This window comes from Mustelus asterias, chromosome 11 (genome assembly GCF_964213995.1).
Source record: "Mustelus asterias chromosome 11, sMusAst1.hap1.1, whole genome shotgun sequence".
NCBI classification, from domain to species: domain Eukaryota; kingdom Metazoa; phylum Chordata; class Chondrichthyes; order Carcharhiniformes; family Triakidae; genus Mustelus; species Mustelus asterias.
The window spans coordinates 91,264,758-91,284,198 of NC_135811.1; the positions used below are offsets into that span (position 1 = coordinate 91,264,758).

The following is a 19,441-nucleotide window of genomic DNA, read 5'->3' on the forward strand; positions in this document are numbered from 1 at the left end:
ATGGAGAATAGAAGTGAAAAAGGATGATAAAATGGATGAGTGAGATGAAATGAAATAAAATAAATGGAATTGGGGTGAAGGTGGAGGAGAGAGCTCATCCTCTGAAGTTGTTGAACTTAATATTCAGTCTAAAAGGCTGTAAAGTGCCCAATTGGAAGATGAGGTGCTGTTCCTCCAGTTTGTGTTGGGGTTCACTCGAACATTGCAAAAGGTCAAGGACTGACATGTGGACAGGAGAGCAGGGTGGGGTGTTGAAGTGGCAAGCGACAGGAAGGTCAGGGTCTTGTTTGCGGATGGACCGAAGGTGTTCAACACTGTGGTCATCCAGTCCGCGTTTGGTCTCTCCGATGTAGAGTAGACCGCATTGGGAGCAGTGAATGCAATAGACCAGATTGAAGGAGGTGCGTGTGAAGCGCTGCTTCATCTGAAGTGGGTGTTTAGGAACTGGGATGGTGAGCAGGGAGGAGGTAGAGGGGCAGGTGTTATACCTTCTACAATTGCATGGGAAGGTGCCGTGGGCAGGGGGTGAGGGGTTGAGTGTGATGGAGGAGTGGACCAGGGTGTCCTGGAGAGAGCAGTCCCTGTGGAATGCTGACAGGGGGAGTGAGGGGAAGAGGTGTTGAGTACTGGCATCGTGCTAGAGTTAGTGGAAATGGAGGAGGATGATCCTTTGAATGCGGAGAGTGGTGGGTGAAAAGTGAGGATAAGGGGGACTGGGGTTGAGAGCAGTGTTGAACGGGGATGGTTGGACGCTGTTGAGAGCTCTGTCAACCACAGTGGGTGGAAAACCACGATTGAGGAAGAAGGTAGACATATCAGCAGCGCAAGTCCCATGAGCTGGGACTTTCTGGCAGCAGAGGCAGCTTGCCATTGGCCGCCAGTGAAATCTCCCAACCCCATCAATTAGCCAAGAAGTTTAAATTTATTTTACCTCATTTGAAAAGATAGATATGAATTTTAATTTGGGGCGGCACGGTAGCACAGTGATTAGCACTGCTGCTTCACAGCGCCAGGGACCCAGGTTCAATTCCCGGCTTGGGTCACTGTCTGTGTGGAGTTTGCATGCTCTCCCCGTGTCTGCATGGGTTTCCTCCGGGTGCTCCAGTTTCCTCCCACATTCTGAAAGACGTGCTGGTTAGATGCATTGACCCGAACAGGCGCCGGAGTGTGGCGACTAGGGGAATTTCACAGTAACTTCATTGCAGTATTAATGTAAGCCTTACTTGTGACTGTTGTAGGGAAAAATCCCTTGTACCAGTGCATTCAAGGAGGTCGAGTCTCAAGGCAAGGTTCAAAGTGTTTTTCTTTATTGTACAATCACTGGGATCCCAGGGAGACCCGCGTAGTCAGCTCAGAAACAGTGGCTTGGCCACGATGATCTCAACAGTTACACATTCGCTCTGGATATTTATAGGAATCCAAATTTGAGCGGAACATTTGCTCATACATTTTTACAATACCTAAAAAGTGGCGGGATTCTTTAATTGCTGCCCTGAAGATTTGGCGGGCAGTTTCGATTCGAACAGATTAACACTAAGAATATGTATCCTATCCGGTCAGGAAGTTCCCTGGTAGACTTTGTCAATTTGCATCTGTATGGTGTGTGTCCATGTTAATGGGACTGCCTGTTCTTGCCCCGGTGTTTTAATGTGTTTCCCATTATCCTCTCGATGTGTCCCCTTATCTAAATCGACCTCTGATGTTTTGTGTCTGTATTCTATGCTTGCGAGATTAGATGTTAATGTCATTTTGTCCTGCTGTGTGTAGGGGGATTTAATCTAATCTTTTATTCTTTTTATACTGGTTTATTAAGTTTCTTTGCCTGCCTTGGCCATTTTATTCCCATAATATTTTATTTACAGTACAGTTGTGCCATATATCCCACTGCCAGGTCTTGACTCGCAGATATCCCGATCTTCTGGCCAAGGGCCGTTTTAAAATGCAGCTTCGTGCTGTTGCTGGGCAGAATAAGGATCTTCCATCGGCTTTGAATTAAAGGTCTCTCAGCTGTGCAGAGGGGGATTTAAACGAATGTCCATTCGGGTGTTCGCCTCTGCATTGTGGGCACGTTATGAATGGTGCCAATCAGTCCAATAAATGAATATGTTTAATGAGGTGAATATTGATGAGATAATAATAAAAGTATGGCTTTGGAAAATGGCCTACTTCATGACTAATAAATAAACTTTAACTTTAATTGGCCAAAAGATGTTTGAACCATAATGTTCCGAAGTGTTCTGTCAGGTACAGCCATGAATGTATATACTAATTTGTCAGAAGAGCAAACGGAAGACTACAAAATGGTTAAAAAGATAATATTAAATGCTTCTGAGCTTGACCCTGAAGCTTATTAGTTTGGCTATTTGTGTTTGCCATTGTTTGCACTGACAGGTAACCTGCTGTGGGGGAGATCATCTTCACCGGGAATAGAAGATCTCACCAGCTAGGCTGGAAAGACACAACCATGGTTTTTATAGTTTAATGGCCACCTCTCCAAATAAGGGTGAGAATGAGGAAGATAAGCTGATGGCTCTATTCCCAGACTTTCATTACTTCCTTAAACAGCTGGACTATAAAATTTAAACCTTGATCAGATTCCATTTGATTCATAATTTGATTAATTCTTCCGCAATTGCCTTTACTATGATTTTCCTTAAGGTCATAGCTTCTGGGAATCTCGTGGGCACATCCACAATGATCAAGAAATACGGATTCCCACTTCTAGTTTGAGGGAGGGGCTCCCACACACTCAGTCAAGACCCTGTTAAAAGGTTCCTCAAATGCTGGACAGGACTTAAGGTTTAATCACTGCTTGAGCTTTTCTATCACTTCACATGTGCAGATAGAATTTAACCATATTGTTATGTAGTTCGAGCCATAAGAAATGTTTTTGTATTTCAGCCTGGGTGTTTCTAACTCCCAGATAGAATCGGATCCCTGCAGTAAAGAAAGAGGTCACTCGGCCCATTGAGTCTGCACCGACTCTCCGAAAGAACATCTTACCCAGGCCCTCCCCTCTGCCCTATCCACATGACCCAGTGCATTTACCAGGGCCAATCCACCTAACCTACACACCTTTGGGCATAAAGCGATAATTTAGCATGACCAATCCACATAACCCGCACATCTTTGGACTGTGGGAGGAAACCGGAGCACCGGGAAGAAACCCACGTAGACACGGAGAGAACGTGCAAACTCCACACAGACAGTCACCCAAGACTGGAATCAAACCCAGGTCCCTGGCACTGTGAGGCAGCAGTGCTAATCACTGTGCCACCGTGCCGTCCAAATGTCCAACCATGGGGATTTTATGAGCCACCCTCAAAATATCATTGCGAAATCCAAGTGGATTCACTTCCTGCTGAACTATAGTCCATTTCTTATCTGCAGGAACTTGAAGTGATCTCCATTTCCTCATTAGTGCACTATCTTTGAGTAATAGCACTGTCTGGTATGTGTTCCGCCTCAGTTTCAGAATAGGCTGTCTATTACAGCTCCTTTAATTCTGGATCCCACTGCTGCCAGACAGGATTTAAGTTTGTGGGCAGCATGGTGACACAGTGATTAGAACTGCTGCCTCACAGCGCCAGGGACCCAGGTTCGATTCCCGGCTTGGGTCGCTGCCTGTGCGGAGTCTGCACGTTCTCCCCGTGTCTGCGTGGGTTTCCTCCGGGTTCTCTAGTTTCCTCCCACAATCCAAAAGATGTGCTGGTTAGGTGCATTGCGCATGCTAAATTCTCCCTCAGTGTACCCAAACAGGTGACAGAGTGTGGCGACTAGGGGATTTTCACAGTAACTTCATTGCAGTAATGTAAGCCTACTTGTGACACTCATAAATAAACTTTTTAAAAATCCTTCTGTTGCAACTCCACCAAATTTGATGAGCTAAACACTTTCTTTCTCACCTTTGTCTCCTGACTGTTCAAAAATTGACCCCGACAATAAAGGTTCAGCATCCTCCCTGCCTTGTTTTTGATTTTTCCTCTTTCTGTCTAATTATGTGAACTTGTTGCCACACAGCTGGGAAAAATCCCAGGATGTTTTTTTTTGTAAAGCTTCTAGAGATTGCTTTTCCAAAGGTTTTCCCACGATTTTATGAGTATTTGAGACATAGCAATATTGCTTCCGAAGATGAACTGATCTAGGGGTACAGGTTCATAGGCCCTTGAAAATGGAGTCACAGGTGGACAGTGTGGTGAAGAAGGCATTCGGCATGCTTGGTTTCATTGGTCAGAACATTGAATAAAGGAGTTGGGATGTCTTGTTGAAGATGTACAAGACATTGGTAAGGCCATACTTGGAATACTGTGTACAGTTCTGGTCACCCGATTATAGAAAGGATATTATTAAACCAGAAAGAGTGCAGAAAAGATTTACTAGGATGCTACTGGGACTTGATGGTTTGAGTTATAAGGAGAGGTTGGATAGACTGAGAAATTTTCTCCCTGGAGCATTAGAGACTTAGGGGTGATCTTATAGAGGCCCATAAAATAATGAGGGGCATAGATCAGCCAGGTAGTTAACATTTTTTCCCAAAGGTAGGGGAGTTTAAAAGCAAAGGGCATAGGTTTAAGATAGAGGGGAGAGATACAAAAGGGTCCAGAGGGGTGATTTTTCATGCAGAGGGTGGTGAGTGTCTGGAACAAGCTGCCAGAGGTAGTAGTAGAGGCGGGTACAATTTTGTCTTTTAACAAGTATTTAGACAGTTAAATGGGTGAGATGAGTATAGAGGGATATGGGCCAAACGCGGGCAATTGGGACTAGCTTATGCGTTTAAAAAAAGGGGGCGGCATGGACAAGTTGGGCCGAAGGGCCTGTTTCCATGCTGTAAACCTCTATGACTCTATCATGACTGTAATGGCTTTAATCAGGCAATTGAGGTGGCCTGTTAGAATGTGAACTCCCTGATTAACGGCTAAATTGATCCCTCATTAATTTGATTTAGTTTATTTGGTTGGCCAAAAACATTGGCCCATCAATTTGGCCCATTCAGGGAGCCTCTTGCTTTTTACCTAACCAGGAGTGTCAGTTCTTCTGGCACTCCAAGTGTAGACTGCTCACTGAAAGCACTCTGTATGCTGTTATCAAACTAGAAAGTAAAGAGATTTTGGTGAAGGGGCTTCTGCCTCCGAGAACTTACTACAATGACATTAGCCGAAGAAAAGAGGTTGAGAAGGCTAGCAGGAATCTGTAGAAGTGCAAGGAGCCAAGAGAGATTCAGAAGTCCTTCAGTCCACAAAAGAGGTCAGGTGACCCTCGGGTGGCCATTTTTTTGCAGCTTTTTGTGTTCAGTTTTTTTAAACTTTGAACTTCAAAATATACTGGGATTCTTATTCTGATTTTTTTTCTAACTAACCAATTTGTGGCGATCACTACTGCAGGAAATTTATAACGACTTGTGCTCCTCAAAAGAATTACAGTGCTAGGGAATGGAGTATCTAATCATTCTGAATGGTCTGCTTCAGGAACTTGGTATCAACGGGCATTCCTGGATCCAGTCAGACGCAGGGTGAAGCTCCACAGATTCCGAATCATCAAGTACCACAGCCGCAACATCAAGAGAACATTCTTTTACATAATAGTGGTATGTTTTTTTTCAATTTCTCACACAAAACCAGCCTTGTGACACACTGACTGAAATAATGGCACTTTGTCTGTAACGCAGAATTGTTTGGTTTGTGCTTGTGGGTCAGTGCATTCCAGGATCCAAATAGTCATGGATGAACCTCCCAGCCAACAGAGGAAACTTTGATCCCATTGGTTGAGGTTGGATGTGAACCTAATTCCCAAAAGAGAATGGCCTTAGTCTAAAGATGTGCAGGTTAGGTAGATTGGCCATGCTAAATTGTCCCCTAGTGTCCCAAGATGTTTAGGTCAGGGGAACTTGTAGGGGAAATATGTGGGGTTATGGGGATAGGGCCTGGGTAAGATGATCTGTTGGAGAGTCGGTGAAAACTTGATGGGCCAAATGGCCTCCTTCTGCACTGTAGGGATTCAATGATTCTATGATTAATCCATTGTATTATCCAAGCCCTCCAACTTGGATCACTTTTACATTCTAATAACAGAACAAAACCAACAATGAATCTGCAATTTGGGCTGCACGGTGGCACAGTGGTTAGCACTGCTGCTTCACAGCGTCCGGGACCCGGGTTCGATTCCTGGCTTGGGTCACTGTCTATGTGGAGTTTGCGCGTTCGCCCCATGTCTACGTGGGTTTCCTCCGGGTGCTCTGGTTTCCTCCCACATTCTCAAAGAATGCTGGTTAGGTGCATTGACCCGAACAGGTGTGAACTGTGCCGACGAGGGGAATTTCACAGTAACTTCATTCCAGTGTGAATGTAAGCCTTACTTGTGACCAATAAAAAAGAACTTCAAACCTTAAATTAAAACACTGGCAAATTCCAAGTTAATTTTTCAACTGCATCCACTCTCAGGACATTTTACCAGCGTGAGGTTAAACGGCAACGAGAACTGAATATAACATGAGGAATGTCAGAGAATGGTTAGAATTGGAAAGCTGTTCCCTCAGCAATTGAGAGAACGAGATTGAATTACACGGAATATACAGCATAGATACATCTTTCCTCATTAATGTTACCCTGTATTACCTTCTCCCACGCTACGTATCTTGCCCCCCCCACCCTACCCCCCCCCCCCCACCCTACCCCCCCGCCCCCCACCCTACCCCCCCCCCCCCCCCCCCCCCCCCCCCCCGCCCCCGCCCCCCACCTTAGTCACAGTCATATTATTCAGCATAACTACTTCCAGTGGTGGCAAGCTTCACATTCTCACCACCCTCTCGGCAGAGAAATATGTCCTGAATTCCGCATTTGATTTCGTATTGACGATAGTGTATTGGTGTTTTGTGGTCTTGCTTTGCCGCCCGATCAGATACATTCACTCTGGGATGGATTTTCGTCCAGGAGCGGGAAGTCGGATATTTCCTACCTTTGTCCAGGAGGAGACCGGCTCCCTATTTTCACGTTGAGGAGGTGGGTATGGCTGGGGCTGCTTTTGCCACCTCTAGAGGCAGGGCTGAGCCAACAGCAGAGGTGGGTGGATGATGAGGCCAGCAGGTTGGAATGCCCAGCTTCATTTACTGGGACATTGGCCTGGTTCAATTTTTAAAAAATATTCGTTCATGGGATGTGGGCATCGCTCGCTGGGCCAGTATTTTTTGCCCATTCCTTAGGGCGGTTAAGAGTCAACCACATTGCTGCGGCTCTGCTCCTCCGTAGGCCAGACCAGGTAAGGTTGAATGACAATGCTAAATTGACCCCAGAGTCAGGGGGATTAGCAGGGTAAATATGTGGGGTTACAGGGATAGGCCCTGTGTCGGATTGTGGTCAGTGCAGATTCGATGGGCTGAATGGCCTCCTTCTGCACTGTAGGGATTCTAAGATGGCTATTTCCTTCTCGAAAGGATATTAGTGAACCGGATGGGTTTTCATGACAATTGAAAATGGTTTCATGATCATCATTGGACTTCTTATTGAATTCAAAATCCACCATCTGCCATGGTGGGATTTGAACCCAGGACCCCAGAGCATTAACATGCATCTCTGGATTACTAGTCCAGCGACAATACCACTACACCACTGCCTCCCCATGATTATTAGGTACTATGGATTTCACTCTTCATCTCCCTCATTCCCTCCAACGCTCATCATGTCCCGTCTATGCCCCCTCATGGCCCCACACTCCATTCATGCCTCCCATATCTCCCCTGCCCTCACCATGCCCCCTCTCATTCACCATGCCCTCTCCATGCCCACTTTCCTTGTATACACACACAACCAATGAGCCATATAATAACACTGGCAAGTTTTTCATATACTCATGAAGTGAAAAATAAAACAGCCATTCTAAAGTAATTTTGAAAAACATGGCCCTCGTAACCTTGTCATAAAACAGTCAATCAAACATAAGCTGTCAAATTCCTATTGAAGAAACATTGAATAACTGTTCAATTCCATTGCAGATTCCATACTAATGGTCTCTTTGCCTTATATTTCAGAATGACCCTCCTGAATTGAGGAAATAAACATGAAACCATGCCACAAAGAGTCTGTTGAGGACGTACCTTTGAGCAGAGTCTGTGCTCCCCAAAAATGGTTCTTTTTAATGTTGCTTTGTAGTTCAGTAACACTAGTTTTCATAACCTACAGCTATCAGATCAGATATTATAACAAAAGTGCCCAAAATCTGCCCTTTTTTAAAAATGCCACCAAGACACAGAAAAGTGAAACAGCGAAAGATTCTGAAAGGGTGAAAATTTCTTCAAAGGGATTTTGGTCGATGAACTCGATTGGGCGACTTGGCAACCAGATGGGGGAGTACGCAACATTGTACGCATTGGCAAAATTGAATGGGCACCAAGCGTACATCTTGCCCGCCATGGCCAATTACCTGTCCCCAGTCTTCAAAATTACCCTCCCAACCCTCCACGACAGTGTGAGACATAGAATTCATTGGAAGGGTTATGGTCTCAATGACTGGATGGAGGATCAGTACCGCAGTATCCCAGAAGATTATGTTATGTTCTCAGGATACCCGTGTTCCTGGACCTTTTATCATCACATCCGAGAAGAAATTCTCCGTGAGTTCACCTTTCATGACTTCATCAAAGACCAGGCCAATGCATTCCTGAGACACATTGGAGGGGAGCGAAAGAATGTGACATATGTCGGTGTGCATGTTCGAAGGGGCGATTACATACATGTCATGCCAAATATTTGGAAAGGAGTCATAGCTGATAAGAAATATTTGGACACTGCAATGGCTTACTTCCGAAATAAATACAAAAACGTCATCTTTGCAGTGACGAGTAACGGGATGGATTGGTGTAAACAGAACATCAACAATTCCAAAGGAGATGTTTTCTTTTCAGATGATCCAAAGCAATCCAGTCCGGCTAATGACTTTGCTATCCTTGCTCATTGTAACCACACCATAATGACAATAGGGACATTTGGTTATTGGGCTGGTTACCTGGCAGGTGGGGAGACAATTTACCTCACAAACTTCACTCTGCCAGAATCGCCCTTTCTAAAGGTATTTAAGTACGAAACAGCTTTCTTACCTCAGTGGATTGGAATTCCTGCTGACCTCTCACCTCTTCTGGCCAAAAATAATTCAAGTTAGCTCTAGTTATTTCCTGTAATCTTCAAATCTGATCAACTTAATTTTATTTGTGGTTTATTACATTGTTCAATCTCAGAAGCGTCCTCTGGAAAATAACTTGCACCAGGATTTAATAAACAATTGTCCAGAAATGTCCGCTGCAAGTTAAAGAATTTATTTTAAGTATACGTTTTGTCACAGTCACTGTCTAAACATATAGATGAAAGGGAAGAAGTGAAGCTGACAGTCATGTGCTTAAGCAAATCTGTACAGTCTGCCCTGCCAGCCCTTCAAAATATTGGGGAAGGAGCCTTAAGCGAGATCAAGGAAGTGATATTGACCGCGGTAGGGTTTAACAAAAGAGATCCTATAGATAGATTAAATAAATGTAGACAGAGGAAAGGGAAACATCAGACTGCCTTTGCCGGTCGTTTATGGATCCACTTCATGGGCGTGTATGGGGAAATAGATCAGATTAGATTAAATGAGGCCGATTCATCCAAATGGGCTCGAACATTAGTCTCGTACACCACAGAGGAAGGCAAGAAAGTCTGCACTAATTTTGACCCTGCACACAATGAAGCATGGGTTCTCCGATGGTTAGCTCGAGTCTGGGAACAGGAAGTTCAGGGACCCCCAATGTCATGGTCAGATAGGGCAGCTTCTGGAATATAAATATGTTGTAGGGATGTATTATTACTGGACATGCCAATACCTGGGCCTTGCTTGACTGTTGAGTGACTGGGGAATTCCTGAAAGATATTGGTCCTGAGTCTGTGACCCATCACGCTTCACTTTAGGATCAACAGGAGGGACTGTGGCCAAATGGGCCACCTAAAATGGCGATTTGCAGAGCACGCTGGGATAATTGGACAAGCACTGAAACAGCAGGCTGCAGCTTAAAAGACAGAGATAAACAGGCTGCAGCTCAGACGACTGAATACACAGGAAACAGGCCATCCCAAAGACAATGGACACTCTCCGATCAAACATACTTGTTTACCAGATAAAGGGGAGCCTTAACCCCTTATTTGGGAGGGAGGTGTGTGACCTACGTGCCTCCAGGCATGGCCGTTGGGTACACACCCAGAGATCGGTGTGGCAGCACCTGATTGGACTCTCATCGATCAGGGTGATCAAGTCCTGATCGATTGATTGACAAGAATCAAGAGACCGCCCAAAAACGACAAAAAACCAAGGAGGGATAAAAGGTGCTGCACAACAGAAGAAGCTCTCTCTCACTCTCTCTAACCCCACGAACGAGCTACAACAACGGTGACCATCGCCAGCAACGACCAGCACGAGGAGAGCCACCACACCTGAGAAAGAAGGAAGACCAGAGCCAGAGTGTCAGACCAGACCAAAGGACCAGACTACGCAGAGGACTACAGAGATCAGCACACAGATAAAGGCCAATATCTGCCTGGGTACTTGCCAGTCACGCAAAAGTTAAGTCAAGGCCTGCAGCCTGGCTTTCCGGCCCTACCAATGTCTTGGATTTTATGGCCTTGCCTGAGGCCAGGAGCTTCTACGTTTCTATGTTTTTTTATTCATTCATGAGATCTGGGCATTGCTGCCGAGGCCAGCATTTATTGCCCATCCTTAATTATCCCTGAGAAGGTGATGGTGAACTATCTTCTTGACTGCTACAGTCCATGTGGTGCAGATAGACCCACGCCTATTAGGAAGGGAGTTCCATGATTTTTACCCAGTGATAGTGAAGGAATGGCAACTTATTTCCAAGTCAGATGCTAGTAGCTTGGAGCAGAAATTCCAGGTGGTGGTGTTCCCATGTATCTGCTATCCCTGTCCTTCTAGATGGCAATGGTCGTAGGTTTGGAAGGTGCTGTCTATGGAGCCTTGGTGAGTTCCTGCAGGGTATCTTGTAGATGGTACACACGGCTGCCACTGTGTATTGGTGGTGGAGGGAGTGTAGCAAACAATCTGATCCCGAATTAATCAAGTCATCTTCACCTTAACATATTCTTGATGAACAGAAAACATTGCTTGCAGTCTGACCACCTGCAGTTGTTCATAGCAACCTCAGAAGATAAGTAGGAGTAGGAGTAGGCCCTTCAGCCTTTGAACCTGCTTCACTTTTTACTATGATCATGTTTGATGTGTTGTCTCAATTGATTTACTATCTCCTCATCCCTTAATTCCCTTAGTCCCTAAAACTTCATTAACATTTGTCTTAAATATAGTAAGAGGTCTCACAACAGCAGGTTAAAGTCCAATAGGTTTGTTTGGCCTCTTTTAAGGTCAAACTAAATAAACAAACTCAAATTAAGTCAGGACAAAGTAAAAGGGGCAGCTCCCCAAAAGGAGGGGGAACAGCCCGAACAAAAATCAAAGTACAAAGGAAACTTAAAGACATCAAATCATAATGTGATTATTAGGGTCGATAATGCACCCCAACCCCTGCGGTGCCCAACGGGCGCGGAAGGCGTCAACCGTGTCTGTGGACACCGCATGCTCCCTCTCCCTCTCCAGGGACACCTATATATGCCCGCTGCCTGGACCTGTAAATGGCGCGTTTCGCCAGGCCCAGGAGCAGGTTCACAAGAAGGTCGCCATCCCGACCCTCCCCTCTCCACACCAGGCAGGTTTATTTGGAATCATGAGCTTTTGGAGCGCTGCTCCTTCATCAGGAGAGTGAAGGTAGGTCCACAAACATGGCGTATACAGGCAAAGATATGAGTGAGTTCATGTCACACCACTTGTAACCCACCATACTGCCTGGGTTTGCAAAATCCTACTAACTGTCCTGGCTTGAGACAATTCACACCTCTTTACCCTGTGATTATCCCTCTCTCCATGCACACTGTTTGCACCTGTAAAGACTTGATTACCTGTAAAGACTCGCATTCCAACCATTCTTCACATTCCAATCTGTAATTATCTTGCAATCGTGTCTTTGTCTATATATGCCGTGTTTGTGGACATACCTCCACTCACCTGATGAAGGAGCAGTGCTCCAAAAGCCCGTGATTCCAAATAAACTGTTGGGCTTTAATCTGGTGTTGTGAGGCTTCTTCCTGTTCCCACCTTAGTCCAATGCCGGCATCGCCACATCATGTCCTGAATATGATCAATGACTGAGCGTCTGCAGCATTCTGCTGTAGAGAATTTCAAAGACTTGCAAGTGAAGAAATGTCTTCTCATCTTAGTCCTAAAGGGGCAAGCCACATCCTGAGACAATGGCTGGGACTTGCCCTCCCCCCCCAACACCACAGCATGTTTTCCAGAGGCAGAGGTAGCTCACATTGGCTGCCGGCGGGATCTTCCAGTCCCACCAAAGTCATTGGCCATTTGCTTGACTTGCTGGCAGAGCCACTGGAGCACCCGCCACGGGGGATCGCCTTTGGCAGTGGCAATCCTATCCCACCCTTAGCTGCCCTTGAACTGGATAGCTTACTATGACATTTCAGAGGGCAGTTAAGAGTCAGCCACACTGACTCACCACATAAGCACAGTGACTACAAGAGCAGGTCAGAGGCTAGGAATACTGCGGCGAGTAACTCACCTCCTGACTCTCCAAAGCCTATCCACCATCTACAAGGCATAAGTCAGGAGTGTGATGGAATACTCCCCACTTGCCTGGATGGGTGCAGCTCCAACAACACTCAAGAGGCTTGACACCATCCAGGAAAAAGCAGCCCACTTGATTGGCATCAAATCTACAAATATTCAATCCCTTTACCATCTATGCTCAGTAGCAGCAGTGTGTACTATCTACAAGATGCACTGCAGCAACTCACCAAAGATCCTTAGACAGCACCTTCCAAACCCACGACCGCTTCCATCTGGAAGGACAAGGGCAGCAGATAAATGGGAACACCACAACCGGCAAGTTCCCCTCCAAGCCACTCACCATCCTGACTTGGAAATATATCGCCGTTTCTTCGCAGTCGCTGGGTCAAGATCCTGGAATTCCCTCCCTAACGGCATCGTGGGTCAATCCACAGAACACGGACTGCAGCGATTCAAGAAGGCAGCTCATCACCACCTTGTCAAGGGCAACTAGGAATGGGCAATAAATGCTGGCCAGCCAGTGACGCCCATGTCCCATGAATAAATAAAAAAAAGCCACACTGTTGTGGGTCTGGAGTCACATGTAGGCCAGACGAGGTAAGGATGGCAAATTTCCTTCCCTGAAGGCACATTAGTAAACCAGATGGGCTTTTCCAACCTATGAAGATAATTTCATGATCGCCATTACCGAGACGAGCTTTCAATTCCAAATTTTATCAATTAAATTTAAATTCTACCAGCTGCCATGGTGGTATTTGAACTCATGTTCTGGAACATTTGCCTGGGTCTCTGAAATACCACTACTGTGACATTACCACTACAGGAAGAGCTGGAAAATCGCGGCTAATGACTTCTCTTGACTTAAATTCATATTGAACTTGAAGGACAATTCTGCAATCCAGTGTTACCAGCGAGAAGCAGCACACATGAAGCACATTGATTGGCTTTTCCATCTGTTAGTTCGAAACTTTAAAGTTAGAATTGATTCATAACAACTTTTAAATAGATTCAGTTTATGAAGCTAACTAATCAAGCATTCTATTTTTGTCACCAACAGTGACAACACTACAATAAATGTTTCCAATATCCAAACAAGTGAAAAGAAATCTAGGATATTGATCTGCAGTTACTGCTGTGTCACAATAACATTTCCCTTATAATTAGTGCTGGCAGCAACCAATCAAGCTTAAATTTCACTCCGCTCAATATTTCAATCAATTCTAGGCTATCTGTTTAATAACATGATGTCGGTACAGTTGCTAAAATGATTATTCACGAACGTTCTGTGTTTATTTCCTGTTTATGTTCTTGACCAAATATGTTATTTAACTAATGTTATATGAGAATTATTGAATGAGTTGGTTGCGATGATCTAGGGTGGAATGGGAAATTCTAACTTATTTGTAATGTAATTTGTAATTTGGGGGGAAATGATGGCGTAGTGTTATAATTCGGATCAGAAACTCCAAAGTGTTTTATAAAGCCTGCCTGGATCATAAGTTTTGAACTGTGAATTTGGCGAGGATAAGCATAAGGTGTTTCCCCTCAGGGATGATTCAACTGACCCACGAGGGAGCTTTATCAAATAAAGTTTATTTAAGAATCTAGTTATCATGTTTAGAAGAGTGAGAGGGGATCTCATAGACTCGCATCTTGTAAAATTCTAGCAGGGTTAGATAGGGTAGATTCACAAAGAATGTTCCCGATGGCAGGGGAGTCCCGAACTAGGGGCCATAGTTTGATGATAAGGGATAAACCTTTTAGGACTGAGGTGAGGAGATATTTCTTCACCCAGAGGGTGGTGAATGTGTGGAATTCACTACCACAGAATGTAGCTGAGGCCAAAACATTGTCTGATTTCAAGAAGAAATTAGATATAGCTCTTGATGCTAAAGGGATCAAGGGTATGGGATAAAGGGAATCAGTGTATTGAGCTGAATGATCAGCCATGATCAAAATGAATGGCAGAGCAGGCTCAAAGGGCTGAATGGCCTACTCCTGCTTCTAGTTTCTATGTTTCTATGTTCCAATCAAACAAAACTTCCCACAGATAAAAAAAACTCTTTCCACAGGTTTAACACAGCAAAGACTAATGCTCATGTAATCCTGGGACTGAGTCCTTTGGATTATTGCTGCAGTTCTCTTGAGGCACTCACAGACAAGCTTGGAGTCAGAACAGCTTCCCAGAACACCAAGGAGAGACTCTGGTCAAGCCACCAACAGCAGATTCTCTACTCCAGGAAGAAAAGAAGCCTTGCTTTCAGCTCACCAGCAGAATTTCCAAAACCAGGGAGAGAGAGAAACACTTCTTTTCAGCTTGATGTCCCTTCTAAACTAAAACTGCTGCTAGACAAAACGGGAAATGAAATCTTAAATTCAGTAGGAGGGATAAAGAACTGTCCAAAACATATCACCTTCCTCCCAACAATGCAGGGTCATTAAAGAACCCAAAGTAAAAATAAGCACCATTTACGTAGCAATAAAAGGATTTCTACAGACAACTCAGCAACACTGAGAGCTGAGAGGTGCAGAGAACATGATTTTTTAAAAATCTCTTAAAGGTACACTAATGTCACTGTTTTGGGCAATATCAGGGATCATGTCTTTTATGTTTTAATTTATATGTCCGTTCATATTTTATTTAACTTCAGTGTAATACATGCAGGGCTACGTAGAGCAAGCCCAGAGAACCAGGCCTCACTGAGGGAGGGAAAGGGTTAACACAGACAGCTAGCGACCTGCTCTGCCGATGGATAATGATTAACGCATGCTATCAACTTCTGATGTACAGGAGATCGTTCTGAATTATCACAACAATGGGAGAACTGGCATTAAGACAGCCAGGCTCTATACAGTCTAGGGAGGGCATAGTCTTTTGTAAAACATGATCACCTCGCAGAAGGGGGGGAACGATTAACACATTATTGTAAATCGGTTGGGCAAATACAACGTTTTGACATTATAATTGGGTAAACGGAACTGTCCAGAGAACTGATTAGCGAAGTTGAACTGAACAATGCAGTCAGCAAAATGAGATTAGAAGAACCATCTTGTTTCCAACTCAAGGAATTAATATGCTAATGTAAACCTTTGTGACTCAACAAAGTATAATAAACTGTACCAATCTACCAGGGTCAGAGAGGACTCGCAGTCAACCTGAGATTTCAGGCTGGAATCGATCTCTCCCTCATGCATGTGGAATAAAAACGTTTCTTGAATTTCGACACGGTCTCCAAGACTCGACTCATTTTATTTCTTTCCTACAGTCACAGTAGTGGTAATGTCACTAAAGTGGTAATTCTGAGGCTCAGGCAAATGTTCTAGGACATGGGTTCAAATCCCATCATGGTAGCTGGTGGAATTTAAATTTAATTGATAAAGTTTGGAATTGAAAGCTCTTCTCAGTAATGGCGATCATGAAACTATCATCATTTGTTGGAAAAGCCCCCCTGGTTCACTAATGTCCCTTTCGGGAAGGAAATCTGCCGTCCTTACCTGGCCTGGTTGACATGTGACTCCAGATCCACAACAGTGTGGTTGACTCTTAACTGCCCTCTGAAATGTTGTAATAAGCTGTGGACTTCAAGGGCAACTAGGGGTGGGAAATGGATGCTGGCCTTGCCAGTGACACCCACATCCCATGAAAGAATATATTTGAATAACTGAATTCATGACTTAATATCTTTGAATTACTGCTACACATTGTGTGGAAACCAATCGTCAAAAAAATTCTGAAGAAATATTAATGTGCCAATAATTAAATCCAAATATATAACTGCTCCTGTGTCGGATAAAACGCTTTGTGGACACCTTTCATTGAATGCTCACTTCTGTGTGTCATACATATGGCAGAAGCTTTCTAACTGGCCAGAACATGATAGCACGGTGGCACAGAGGTTAGCACAGCTGCCTCACAGCGCGAGGGACCCGGGTTCAATTCCGTCCTCGGGTGACTGTCGGTGCGGAGTTTGCACTCTCTGCCCATGTCTGCGTGGGTTTCCTCCAGGGGCTCAGGTTTCTTCCCACCATCCCAAGATGTGCAGGTTAGGGGGATTGGCCATGGTAAAAGTGTGGGGTTATAGGGAGGGTGAGAGGGCAAGATGCCCTTTAGGAGAGTCACTGCCGACTCGATGGGTCAAATGGCCTCTTCTGCACTGTAGGGACTCTATGATTCTATGACGTCAAGCACTCTTTCTGGCTGATTTGATGCACCTCAACCATACAGGAATGCATCACATTCAGCTGTCACTCACCAAAGAATTTACGTTCAATTGCAAGAGGGAACCACCCCCTACTCCAATTAGCTTTACTTAAAGGATCACCCCTTGCAAGTTAGGCCAATTTAAATTAATTTATTTCATTGGAAAGTGTCTGGCAGTTCTGAGGAGCGGTTTGCAAGGATTTGTGGTGAGTTTTTGGGTTTGACACGGAGTGTTGCTGCATCCTCAGCAGAGGATTTGGAGACCTGCCCACACAAAGACTGCAACAGGTCTGGGGCTTCCAGTTGCAGTGTCTCTGGGACTGTGATACTGGGTGTTGGAGCAGGGGTTGCAGGGAGGGGAAGTTTTGCACAGAAGAAAAAGGAGGAGGCAGGGAGAGGTATAAAGTTTATTTATTAGTCACAAGTAAGGCTTACATTAACGCTGCAATGAAGTTACGCTCCAGCACCTGTTCAGGTCAATGCACCTAACCAGCACATCTTTCAGATTGTGGGAGGAAACCAGACCACTCTGAGGAAACCCACGCAGACAAGGGGAGAACATGCAAATTCCACATAGACAAGCCAGGAATCGAACCCAGGTCCCTGGCACTGTGAGGCAGCAGTGCTAACCACTGTGCCACAATGCCGCCTGTATCCGGGATGCCTTCCCTCTGGACATGCTGATAGTGAGCACCTACTCTAACCCTGGTTCCCTTTGGATAGCAGCTCTTCACCATCCATACTCCATCATACCTCACATACCCATCTGTAAAATTCATCTGTAAAATCTCATCACAGCATCTTTACTGAGTGTCTCATAGAAACTAGAAGCTGGAGTAGGCCATTCGGCCCTTCGAGACTGATCCGCCATTCATTATGACCATGGCTTATCATTGACTTCAATATCCTGATTCCCCTTCCTCCCTTGATTCCATTAGCCCCAGGATCTATATCTAATTCCTTCTTGAAATCAGACAACATTTTGGCCTCAGCTACTTTCTGTGGTAGTGAATTCCACAGATTCACCACTCTCTGGGTGAAGGTATTTTCTCTTCACCTCAGTTCTAAAAGGTTTACCTCTTATCCTCAAACTATAACCACTAGTTCTGGACTTCTCTGCCACTTCCACTAGACTCTCTGAGGCAGTACAATCCAGATCCTCACTATGTAAAAAGGTTTTCCTCAACATGCCCTTGATTGTTTTGGCCATTTATCTTAAATCAATGGTTGGTTCTAGGCCTTTCTCCAATGGGAGCAGTTTCACCCTTTCTACTCTGTCATAACCCCTCATGGTTTTGAACACTTCCATCAAATCTCCTGTCAGCTGTCGCTCCTCCAAGGACAAGAGCCACAGCTTCTCCAATCTATCCACCTCTCTGGAGTCCCTGGAACCGGAAGGAGGAGGGAGACCAATGTACTAAATAACTTGGAAATGTGACTTTGGAGTAGACTGGAAAAGATCCACCGAGCAGAAAAGGTAATGAATGATGAAGTGCTGAGGAGAGTAAATAGGCAAAGAAATTTGATGAATACAAAAAGGAATAGGCGGAGAGACTAAGAAAGGCACATCTTAAGAGGAAATGGACTAGTTATGGAGCGAATATTTCATGGAAAAGGTAGAAGAGGAAGGAAGACAATATCAATGTTGGATACTTTGAAAATTGAAGGAAGTTATTGGCAAATGAAAAGACTGGCACAGGTTAGAGATGTTCCTTATGGTTAGATGACTGTCAATGTCTTTGGGGTAGAGAAGACATGACAATGATGATGATAATAACTTCCTTCTTTTGTGCTTTATGTCTCTATTCAAAAAGCCCAGGATCCCAGTCAGATAGGGTGTGAATTTCAGCCCAAGAATGTCATCTCCAGCTGAGGCCTAGCACATCTTGCTGGGCCACAATACATGGCCAGTTTCTTCGATCACATCCCATGTATTGAGCTGTCTTGTGAAGGGCACCTTCAGGGTTCTATGACTGGAGGAGGGGGTAACAAATTAAGAAGGGATGGTTCCATGGAAGGAGTTGAACGCAAAGATGACACTTTTAAACTTGAGTTATTCCCGGACCAGAAATCAGTATAGGCCAATGATCACAGGGGTGATGGATGAATGAGACTTTGGGGGGAGCTTTAGCCAAAACAAACTTGTGGTTATTTGGTGAGGCAAATTACTTTCTTAAAAATCAGAATCCCAGACCAAACCGCCACCTCCACATGGGCCAAGTGATCACATGTACATCGGGATGGCATGGACACAGGAAGTGACATGTCAGTAGCGTGGGAGTTCTCCCCCAGCATGGGGAGACACAAGGTATGTAAGAGCTGCTAAGATTGTCTGCTTTTTAGTCCTTTGTCGTCAGTCAATACGACCTAGCAATGTTTACATGGTGTCAGGAACTGGCCGAGATGTCGCAGGGACTTTACCACTTCGACCTTTGATGAAAACATCACAGATAACTGGAAGTTCGAAAATGAATGGCGCATCTACAGTGGTGTTGGCCTCTCTAATAAATTGAAAAAGGTACAAATGTACACACTGTTAAACTTAACAGGCCTCAAGGAGGTTGAAAAGTTTGAATCCTT

The 19,441-nt window shown here is 44.7% G+C and overlaps 1 protein-coding gene across 1 annotated transcript; it reads left to right on the forward strand.

Annotated features, from left to right (window-relative positions):
• The first annotated feature begins 5,429 nt into the window (after nt 1-5,429).
• LOC144500277 (galactoside alpha-(1,2)-fucosyltransferase 2-like) lies at nt 5,430-9,147 on the forward strand. Its single transcript, XM_078222953.1, has 2 exons — nt 5,430-5,509; nt 8,142-9,147. Exons 1-2 carry the CDS (start codon nt 5,430-5,432, stop codon nt 9,145-9,147), a joined length of 1,086 nt encoding a protein of 361 aa, XP_078079079.1.
• Nucleotides 9,148-19,441: the final 10,294 nt, after the last annotated feature.